General features: G+C 42.5%; 1 protein-coding gene across 2 annotated transcripts; it reads right to left on the reverse strand.

Moving 5' to 3' along the window:
• Positions 1–758: 758 nt before the first annotated feature.
• LOC139416470 (transcription factor GATA-5-like) lies at positions 759–9849 on the reverse strand. 2 transcript variants are annotated; one of them, XM_071165098.1, is made up of 7 exons: positions 9545–9849; positions 8265–8918; positions 5816–5985; positions 3647–3775; positions 3144–3228; positions 2904–3034; positions 759–2518 (listed from the first exon to the last, which is right to left on the reverse strand). In XM_071165098.1, exons 2-7 carry the CDS (start codon positions 8779–8781, stop codon positions 2405–2407), a joined length of 1146 nt encoding a protein of 381 aa, XP_071021199.1. In that variant the 5' UTR covers positions 8782–8918; positions 9545–9849; the 3' UTR covers positions 759–2404. The 2 variants fall into 2 exon arrangements, with proteins under 2 accessions (XP_071021199.1, XP_071021200.1); XM_071165099.1 differs by having other exon boundaries at positions 921–2518; positions 3647–3772; positions 9545–9808.
• Positions 9850–10495: the final 646 nt, after the last annotated feature.

Genomic DNA, 10495 nt, shown 5'->3' on the forward strand with positions numbered 1-10495 from the left:
GGGGTAATGCAAACACAACAGGGTTAGTGTTTGAAACTGGGGGGGGGGGGGGGATGGAGGCTGTTGTTTACCTGCATACAATTGTTACTTATAATTCACAATATCCATGTGATCAGAAAGAAAATCCGCTTTAAGACAAACACGGTGAGGTGGAAGGATGATGGTATTTCTTTATGCGGCCAGTCCGTCCTTCTTTGTCCTGAGGTTCATAACCCAAAATGCTCTAAAATGCCCATCCATAGCCCGTCATGCTTCTGCAAGAGTGAGCTATTGAGTGTAAGGGCCTAATGACCTAACCTATTCATCATACAGCACATTACTCTCTCATGCAGCAACTACCCCCACAGAAGATAAGAGTACAGAAACAAATTGGCAAATAGTCATTAAAGGAGGGTAGTGGCGGCACCTCTGCCTCTGTGTCGCCATGAGGCAGTAAAGCTTATGGTTTGTCGCTGTCGCACCACTATTTCCAAGTGCCGGGGCCAACGCGTGCCAGCCAGGCATAGTCCCCAGGGGCCATAAAGCACAGTTGGAACCCAACCTTTGGTCGACAACACTGGCTTGAGCAAGAGGAGCACACGCCCTCCTCACACAGACACAGACAGACAGAAACACACATACACACAAACACACATGTTCAACGACAACCATATAACCGGACAGGACAGATACTCCCTAGTTTCCAAATACACCTAGACTACTGAAAATGATACAATAACAAAGAACTCTAATACACCGAAAGAACCCACCCGAGAACATTTGTTTGAAACCAAATATCAATTGAAATATTGAATAAACAGACAAAAAAAATGTTTTACAGCCTACTGTAATTTAGCTTGCATCTGTAGTTTGACATCAAACAATTGTTTTGACTATAAATATCACACAGGATGTCAAATAACCCTGCAGTCCACATCAGAGACAAGTACAAATGTATTTTTAAGTCTTCTACTGTATATAACTTCGGATGATGGCAGGTCATGCACAAAATAATTATTCAAAGGTAAACAATAAAATACAAGTGGATTATTTTACAATTGTTTTAAAGTTACTTCATAAAATCAAGGAACAATTAATTGATCGGTTTATTAAACTAAACAGATTTCAAAGAGCATTGCAAAACCAACGAGACTATCAGACTTGGTTAAACAACTAAAGTAGACTCAAGTTTCTAAACAATTTTAGGTTATAAAGCAACAATAAAATTCCCTTATATTTCAACAAAAACACAGCAAATAAAATTAGATTAACGTATTCAAAATAATTAAAATAAAAGTATTTTTCTTTGTCTTTCTTTTTATTTTTTTAAATTAAGTCATTGCACTTTAAATGATCAGACAATACATTGTCAAAAGCTGAACTAATAGAACAGGGGTCTTGGAAAAAAATGAAAACGAATTCAAGTATGCAATTATGACATCTAAAATAAAAAAGTATTTATGCACTTTCAACATATCTGATAACATATACAGTATAAACAGTATCTGTGTAAATGTAAATGTATGCATCGTTTGTCCAATGAACAACTATGCAAATCATTACATAGGAAGCACATGTAAATGTATACTTTCTATTTTAGATTTCATACCTTGAACACACAAGGCATTCTTAGAAGGGAATGGACTTCTGGGATATGACATGTTGGCTTTGGAGTTTCTTGACTCTTCTTATCTTAACATAAATAATGTATATAGAAGTTAATCATCGACACGCTAGTAATGAAACATGTTCAGAGGTAATAAAACACTTGCGTGTTTTGTCCTTCTGGATGTGTGAATAACACTCCGTGATAACTTGTTGAACTGTTCCTGGTTATTGACTGAAATACCACGTGAAACTGTGATGGTGCTATTTAGAAAAATGTCAATAATGACAACAACAACAAAGACAACCACAACAAAAACTACAACTAGAAATAGTGTTGATAGTCGCCAGTTAAAAAAAGTTATTTCTATACATTCCACTTGATTGCCGTCGCTTCCTTCTGGTTTTTCTTCCCTCCAGCCACATGGGAAAGAGAGTAAGTCTATAATAGGTAGTTCGTGTCACAAGTCTATATTATCCACAGTGAGCTGAGCTGGTTCCAGAATCAGGACACGGTGAGCTGAGCTGGTTCCAGAATCAGGACACGGTGAGCTGAGCTGGTTCCAGAATCAGGACACGGTGAGCTGAGCTGGTTCCAGAATCAGGACACGGTGAGCTGAGCTGGTTCCAGAATCAGGACACGGTGAGCTGCGCTGGTTCCAGAATCAGGACACGGTGAGCTGAGCTGGTTCCAGAATCAGGACACGGCGAGCTGAGCTGGTTCCAGAATCAGGACACGGTGAGCTGAGCTGGTTCCAGAATCAGGACACGGTGAGCTGCGCTGGTTCCAGAATCAGGACACGGTGAGCTGTGGTCAAGCTCATGCCTGAGACAGAGCACACCAGGAGTTCTGTGGGACGACGGACGTGGGCGTAAAGGGGTAGTTCTCGTATTTGATGTCGACATGTCCTGAACTGTCCAGATGTGATGAAGCCTTCAAAGAATAGAATGGGACATTTAAATGACCGACCACAATGATATGGTCTTCAGTAGGAACTCGTGGGCTGAAATTTGCTCGACTATAAAGTGGCTGTAGTGGTAAACGTTCTCTCACAATAGTAAATAGCATGACAGTGGCAGCTCCAACGTCGAGCAGAATACTGAGTCAAAGGCTAATCACAGAGCTACAGGACAGGGAGAGTGGGTTCAGGACAAAATACACGGCCTTGCATAGCCTCCTACTATGGGTAGTTCTTCCAGCCTGGCCCTACAAAGTGTTTCAAACTCCCAATTCTAATAAGTGTTTTCTCTGCATAATACCTAGAGGGAAAAAGTCACATCATCCCCTGTATCAGGAACCCAGGAGTGAGAAGCCTTACCTGAGACACAGAGGCTACGGTCTGTCCAGCGTAGGGTGAGGGGGCCATGTTGGGTTCACTCTTTATCGTAGATGCATGTTCCGAGACAGACAAGGAGGACGGTGAGTTGGTGCCTGAGGCTGACAACCCTCCTGAAGAAGACAGGCAGATATATGGGTGATTGACAGGTACAGGGCATAATCATCCTGAATACACTTCAAACATTCTCTCTATGTATTTCTTTCCATTCCCCATTCTTACCTGTTGAGGGTTTGGACTTGGGCATCTTAGGTTTCCGTTTCCTGGTCTGAATGCTTTCCTTCTTCATGGCCAGTGGTCTGGGGACCTAAGAGGAGGAGAGGTCAATCATTTAGATCCTAGTTGTAACAAAGGCCAGTTTGCCTTGAAAACACACACAATGACTCCTTCCTCCCACCTCTCTCTTTTGATAACAACATCCATGATGACCTTGGAAAGCTTTTGCAAAACATGAATAATACACAGCCCACACTGCACTGCCAGGCTAATAGGGGCTAATTCTTACAGCAGGATTTTACATAGGATCCCACCAGGGCAAACGTTGTGTACATTAGATGATATGAGTATTGTAGGGTCCATGGGAAAGGTGTGTGTGTGTGTGTGTGTGTGTGTGTGTGTGTGTGTGTGTGTGTATGTGTGTGTGTGTGTGTGTGTGTGTGTGTGTGTGTGTGTGTGTGTGTGTGTGTGTGTGTGTGTGTGTGTGTGTGTGTGTGTGTGTGACCTACCCCATGTAGTTTCATGTACAGGCCACAGGCGTTGCAGACAGGCTCTCCCTCTGCGTTGCGACGCCACAGCGTAGTCGTGCTGGTGAGGCAGTTAGTGCAGCACAGGCCGGCCCGGCGAGATGTGGTCTGCTATAGATGGAGAAGTAAAGACAAGGCGTCAATAGCCAATAGATAACCGATCAATAACCGATAACCAACTAGAACCAATCAGACAACTCAAAGAATTATTCTGAGAGAGAACTGGACCAAGGACAAGACCAGTTAAAGATGGATTGTATGACAGGTCTAGAGAATTAGCACCTTAAAGGGATAATTCAGCCCCCCCCCAAAAAAAATATATACATATATTGTGTTACTGACTCTGTTATACTTTGTGTAAAATTTAAATTTGGGTGAAGTATCCCTTTACTATAAGTGACATCCTTTTGTGTATTGTGCACAAGATTCCGCCATAGTATCCATGGAGAAACAAAACAGTCAATGTACTGATAAGGACTTCACATGAGAAATGTTTCACATAGTGCTAGGCTAAGCACTAAGCACTCCTGGCTGAACCTGCCTCTCTATCAGCTTGTTATTGGACACAAGTGAGATTTTTCAGCAGAAACATGGTTGTTAAGTCACGCTGTTCTCTTGCCTCGTACAGATGTGGCTAAAAACAGACAACCCAAGGGCAAGGTCACTGAAGGACAAATAAAAACAGAACAAGCACAGGCAGAGCAGAGCTGAGGTAATTCACAGCAGCTGCTCTGAGAGGCTGGTTCCTGCCTGGGAAAAAGACAGGAGTGAAGGCCTCTTTCTCTCACTCTACTACACTGACCTTCTTCAGACAATCACTGACCCACTATGTTCCATTCTTTTTCCAACTCCTTCTGACCACCAATTCCTGTGTTAACTGCTTTGACCTAGAAAAACCTAATATCTGCATATTACTTTTTTTCTTCTCAAATCCCACCTAATCAATCAATACATTTAGTCCTTAACATTCTTAAAACTCAATTTTAAAAGCTCATTGACTCATTTAAAAGTTCAAAAAGTATGTGGACACCACTTCAACATAGTGAATTTGGCTATTTCAGCTATTTCAGCCACACCCATGCACACATTGAGGCACGCATTGGCAGTACAATGGCCTTATTGAAGAGCTCAGTGACTTTCAACGTGGCACCATCATAAAATGTTACCTTTCCAATAAGTAAGATCATCAAATTTCTGCCCTGCTAGAGCTGCCCCGGTTACCTGTAAGTACTGTTATTGTAAAATGGAAACATCTAGGAGCAACAACAGCCCAGCCGTGAAGTGGTAGGCCACACAAGCTCACAGCTAAAGCGCTTAGCGTGTAAAATCGTCTGTCCTCGGTTGCAACCGACCTGCCTCTGGAAGCAACGTCAGCATAAGAACTGTTCATCGGGAGCTTCATGAAATGGGTTTCGATGGACGAGCAGCTGCACACAAGCCTAAGATCACCATGCGCAATGCCAAGCATCGGCTGGAGTGGTGTAAAGCTTGCCACCATTGGACTCTGGGGCAGTGGAAATGCTTTCACTGGAGTAATGAACCACGCTTCACCATCTGGCAGTCCAACGGACAAATCTGTGTTTGGTGGAGGAACTAAGGGCTAGGCCCCTTAGTTCCAATGAAGGGAAATCTTAACTTCACATCATACATTGTCATTCTAGACGATTCTGTGATTCCAACTTTGTGGCAACAGTTTGTAGATTGCCTTTTCCTGTTTCAACATGACAATGTCCCTGTGCACAAAGCGAGGTCCATAGAGAAATGGTTTCTCGAGATCGGTGTGGAAGAACTTAACTGGCCTGCACAGAGACCTGACCTCAACCCCAAGGACCACATTTGGGATGAATTGGAACGCCGACTGTGAGCCAGGCCTTATCGCCCCAAATCAATGTCCGAACTCACTAATGCTCTTGTGGCTGAATGGAAGCAAGGCCCCGCAGCAATTTTACAACATCTAGGAGAAAGCCTTCCCAGAAGAGAGGAGGCTGTTAAAGCAGCTAGGGGGGACCAACAACATATTAATGCCCATGATTTTGGAATGAGATGTTTGAAGAACAGGTGTCCACATACTTTTGTATATGTAGGCATAATAACGGGCCTACTTAATAAGGTACATCTAGGACAAGTTATATACACTTTTATGGTGCTTACCAGGCGTTTCTGTGGTTTGATGAGTGGCCTGTTGATTCCGTTCATCTTGTGGTACAGGCCACAGGCATTGCACAGGTAGTGCCCGGTACCGTCTCGTCGCCACAAAGGAGTGGAGATGGAGCCGCAGTTTACACACTCACGACCCTCTCCCGGGAACTCCTCCAACATGTCTGTAATTTGATGAAGACAAAATTTACAGTTTTCATTTTTTTGTATGTGGTGTTGCGCTGGTTTTAATGCATGGTCACACTTGAGCAAAACATGTACATGGCTTGAACTTGTTATGGAAATACCCTTGATCATCTTTAGTTTAATTGCATAATTCGTTAAATGTGGATAATTTTGTAAAATGAGAGGAATACAATTTATTTTCGTTTGCAAGTGCTATGTGTGTGCCTATTTGGATATTGGGGAGGAAAAAAACGTTTTTTTGGTCAATTGTTGTATGTTTTCGTTAAATTTAACGGATAGGCTATAATAAACAAATAAAATGGAAGACAAAAAAATCCAGACATGAAAGCCATAAGTTTAGACATCTTTGATGTGTAAACCCATATCGTGAACAGAACGCATCAGCGCGTGATAAATGTCCCGGCTTAGCTCGCTCGAGTAGAATTTAAAGCCCTCTCGGTGATTAAAATATATCTAGTCCGAATGTATCAATATGGATACAGGGTCATTGGCGTATCTATTAGGGCGGCTGGCGAGGCACAGGGCTCAGACGGGTGGAATGTCAATGGGGCTCTTATCAGTGTTAAGGATCCAGGGGTCCCCATATCAATCAAGCTACTGACAGGCGACGGCCTCCTACAATTAATTGCTAGAATTCCTTGTCCACATATTGAAAGAGGGTCAATAGATAAAAACAATAACAATAGAAAAAACCGTAGGGCCCAAAAATATATTTATATATTTTTTTGTATCATGTTTAATGTCTTATTTTCCTCATGATGTGTGCGTAATGTGAGTGCGCCATGAGATATGCAAGTGCTCTATATCTAATATGTTGACCACCACTTAAACCAAACTTGGTGTCGATGACTAAGCACACACACACACACACACACACACACACACACACACACACACACACACACACACACACACACACACACACACACACACACACACACACACACAACACACACACACACACAGGGACACAGACACAACACATACATACTCACATAACAATACACACACACCATATGTGTTAAATTACGAATGTATATAAATAGAAAATCCACAAATTAATTTCACCAGGATGAAATTCCTGTTTTTGATGTGAAACGAAATAATCAAGAAACACATACTGTGCCTTGTTAGTTGGGCTCCCGAGTGTGGCAGCGGTCTAAGGCCTTGCGTTTCAGTGCTAGAGGCCTCACGACAGACACCCTGGTTCGAATCCAGTGATTGGGAGAGCGGCGCACAATTGGCCCAGCGTCGTCCGGTTTTGGCTGGTGTAGGCCGTGATTGTAAATAAGAATTGCCTTGTTAAATAAAGGTCATATTGGTCATGACTGGATATGCCTACAAGAAACTGACCTCATATCCATGCAACCGGTAAAGATCCTGCTTCAAAACACGTTAAACGTAATAGGCATTTTGATGTTCCACCTTCAAAGGACGTGTTGGCTGCTTGCCAAACGTGTATTGCAGACGCATTTCCAAATATCACTTTTCCGTCTGATCTGATCAAGGTGACAATTGGACAGTTTTCACTAGTGAATGTCTGTACTGATAATCAAAACACTGCAAAAGAAAACTGACAGGTGGTGGGGATTAAATTAGCACCTTAATTAATTGGTTTTATCAACCTTCTCTTTTAAAGAATGTGTATTGTGAACGCTGACAAAAAGGTTACTTTTTTTAGGCAAATTGAATCCCAGTGACTGAGTACAATCGATGGTAGAGTTTACCACATAGAGTTTACCACATAGAATGGGATTTCTCAATCGCATCAATAAATAACTGAAGAAACAACCAGGCTGAAAATTGTGAGATCAGAGCACGGGCCCCTTTAACTCTTGACAGCCACACAAACGAATAGCCTCATTTGCAAAAGTAGATCTAACCAATAAAGAACTGTTATCGAAAAAATATTGCAAAAGATTCAAGGTGAATTATCCACAACATTTAATCTTAAAAACATGATTCAGATTTATTGAAATATAGGTATATATGTTTTGTGTGCCTCCTGTAGTGCTTCTATAGACCAGTAAAGGACGACTAGGCCTGCTATATAAATTCATTCGTTTTTTGTTGTTGATTATGTGCTAATATTCTTTTCATTTGTGGCCTTCACCAATTCTCCACATACATAAGTGAAACAATTTTTAAATACGAGTAGCATACATTAATTGGATATGGCAATTGCCCTTCGGTTTGAGTGGAATTGTTAGACAAACAAACACACGGTTCGCCTTATTTATCAAAGACTGTTACGTACCCAAACTGGACCTTCTCCCAGACAGGCAACCTTGCCGTCCCTGAAGACTGATCATGCCGCTCTCAAAGTGGCCTGGTGTCCAAGAGGTTGCCATCTCAGGGCTCATGTAGGCGTAGGGACTCGAGTATGATCCCCCAACAGACCGTACCAAAGCGCTGCCATACTGGTCGGCCCGACCACCGTTACTGAGCACAAGCGGGTTTTGGTAGGTTGTGTCCCTGCCTGTATTGCTGCTTACTGGCGGGCTGTGAGAGTAGGAGAACCCGGGGTGCGGATGGGGGCTGCCCGGGTTGAAGGACGAACTGTCTGTGCCAGTCTGAGGCCAGCCATGATGCCCGCCGAGGCCATGGGACTGATGGGTGGACTCGCATGTCTGCAAGTACGGCAGGGTTTGCAGCATAGCAGGCACCCTCGTAGTGGGCACGTACACGGGGGAACTCGCCGAAGGGTGCATATAGTTCCCTGCATCGTGTGCATATGGGGACTGGTTGGATGACAAAGCAAGGCTTTGGTACATTCTGACACCGTATACTCGTCCTATTTGGGAGAATATGGGTATTGACTCCTGGGACAAAGCGGGTCACGTAAAGACACTTCGGCGAGTTGTCGGCGGTTTTTCGTTATCCAGTCGCCGGATAATTAACAAATCCACTCCTGAATGAAGGGGAAAGAACCACAATCAACACATGTGTCCTGTAATTGAGGGATTGTGTCCACTAATTAAAGAAGAAACATCACCCAGCAGTCTACAATTCGCACCTGTGGCCTGAACAGCCTGAGGCGTATTTTGACCCATCTTTTATCTTAATATTTTGTTTAGTACATTGTTTTCTCCTTTCTCTTTAAAATAATTTTTGCTATCATCTAGGTCAATCAATGGAGAATATCACGAATTAGGCCTAAAGTAAATTGATGTAAATCGCACAATCAAATAACTGCTGTAGCAATACAAGGAAAAATAGAAAACCACTTGATCAATAACAAGAGTAATATATTTTCTGTATCATTGTGATTGACATTTAATGGATTAAAATGACATTAATGGTCTTCCATATCTTTGCATGTAGATATAACTAATCAGCTACCCGAGATATCCTGAGGAACACCCGACTTGCACCATGTCATTAAATCATAGGAACCTAATCAACCCACAATAGATAGAGGAGCCATATGTGTGATGCATAGGCTATATGTTTATCAATCGTAACGCAAATCACATAAACCTTGTGTGCACAAGAGGAATACAATTTCATACAAGAGCTCTCGTAGTATTATCTCACCAGATAAGGACGGTCGGGTGATAGTCTGTTTTTCAGAGGAGCAGCTTGAGCAGCTCTGTGGGCAAACTTCACTCAGATAGACCCAACGAAAGTGACTGTGGCTCCCACAAAGATGTCCAAAATGTCTTTGGGAATAAAAGTTTACGAGAAAAAGCAATTCCTTACTTCCCGGATGGTCCAAGTCTCTCTCTCCTATTCTTAGTATCTGAAGATAGTTACTGTCGCTGATAATTGCCGATATAACAGAGCTCCGATTCGTTCTCTACTGGAAAACTCTACTGCGAGTTATTTGTACGGACTAAGACCACGTGATGCACTCCAAGGTAGGTCTCAGGAGTTGGAGGAGGAGAGGGGCATGAAGGACGAACACCAAGCCAACATGAAGAAGAGACCCACCTTTGCTGAATTTGCTGTGTCTTGGTTGTTTTTAGAATCAATATAAGATAACATATAAAGATCGAAGAAATTGTCACAGTTCCTTCAGATTTGTGAATTTTGTTTTGATGGTCTTCATATACTTTCAAATGAATTACCTCGATTTTAACAGAACCCTTTAATTTTTTATATTTAACTAGGCAAGTCAGTTAAGAACAACTTCTTATTTTACAATGACGGCCCACCTGGGCCAAACCCTCCCCTAACCCGGACGACGCTGGGCCAATTATGCACCGCCCTATGGGACTCCCAATCACGGCCGATTGTGATACAGCCCAGGATCGAACCAGGGTCTGTAGTGCCTTAGCCCACTGTGCCACTCGGGAGCCCAAACATAAACTCTATAGTTTTCATAGATATTAATCGCGATGGGGCATTCTAATAAATAATAGACCTACAAAATAAATGCGAAATAAAACACCGACATGTCTCAGTTAACAGTGTAGGCCTTTAGATATAATAATGCTAGTGTTTGAAGCGAGCCTTATACACATGCTGTAAAATAATGTCTCCTCT

Source organism: Oncorhynchus clarkii, chromosome 9 (assembly GCF_045791955.1).
Source record: "Oncorhynchus clarkii lewisi isolate Uvic-CL-2024 chromosome 9, UVic_Ocla_1.0, whole genome shotgun sequence".
In the NCBI taxonomy this organism is placed as follows: Eukaryota; Metazoa; Chordata; class Actinopteri; order Salmoniformes; family Salmonidae; genus Oncorhynchus; species Oncorhynchus clarkii.

Coding starts and splice junctions, on each gene's coding strand:
- LOC139416470 (XM_071165098.1), bottom strand. CDS start 8,781: ATGTACCAAAGCCTTGCTTTGTCATCCAACCAGTCCCCATATGCACAC. Junction 3,229..3,646: donor TGTACATGAAACTACATGGG/GTAGGTCACACA, acceptor TCCTCCTCTTAG/GTCCCCAGACCACTGGCCAT. Junction 3,035..3,143: donor CAAGTCCAAACCCTCAACAG/GTAAGAATGGGG, acceptor TGTCTTCTTCAG/GAGGGTTGTCAGCCTCAGGC.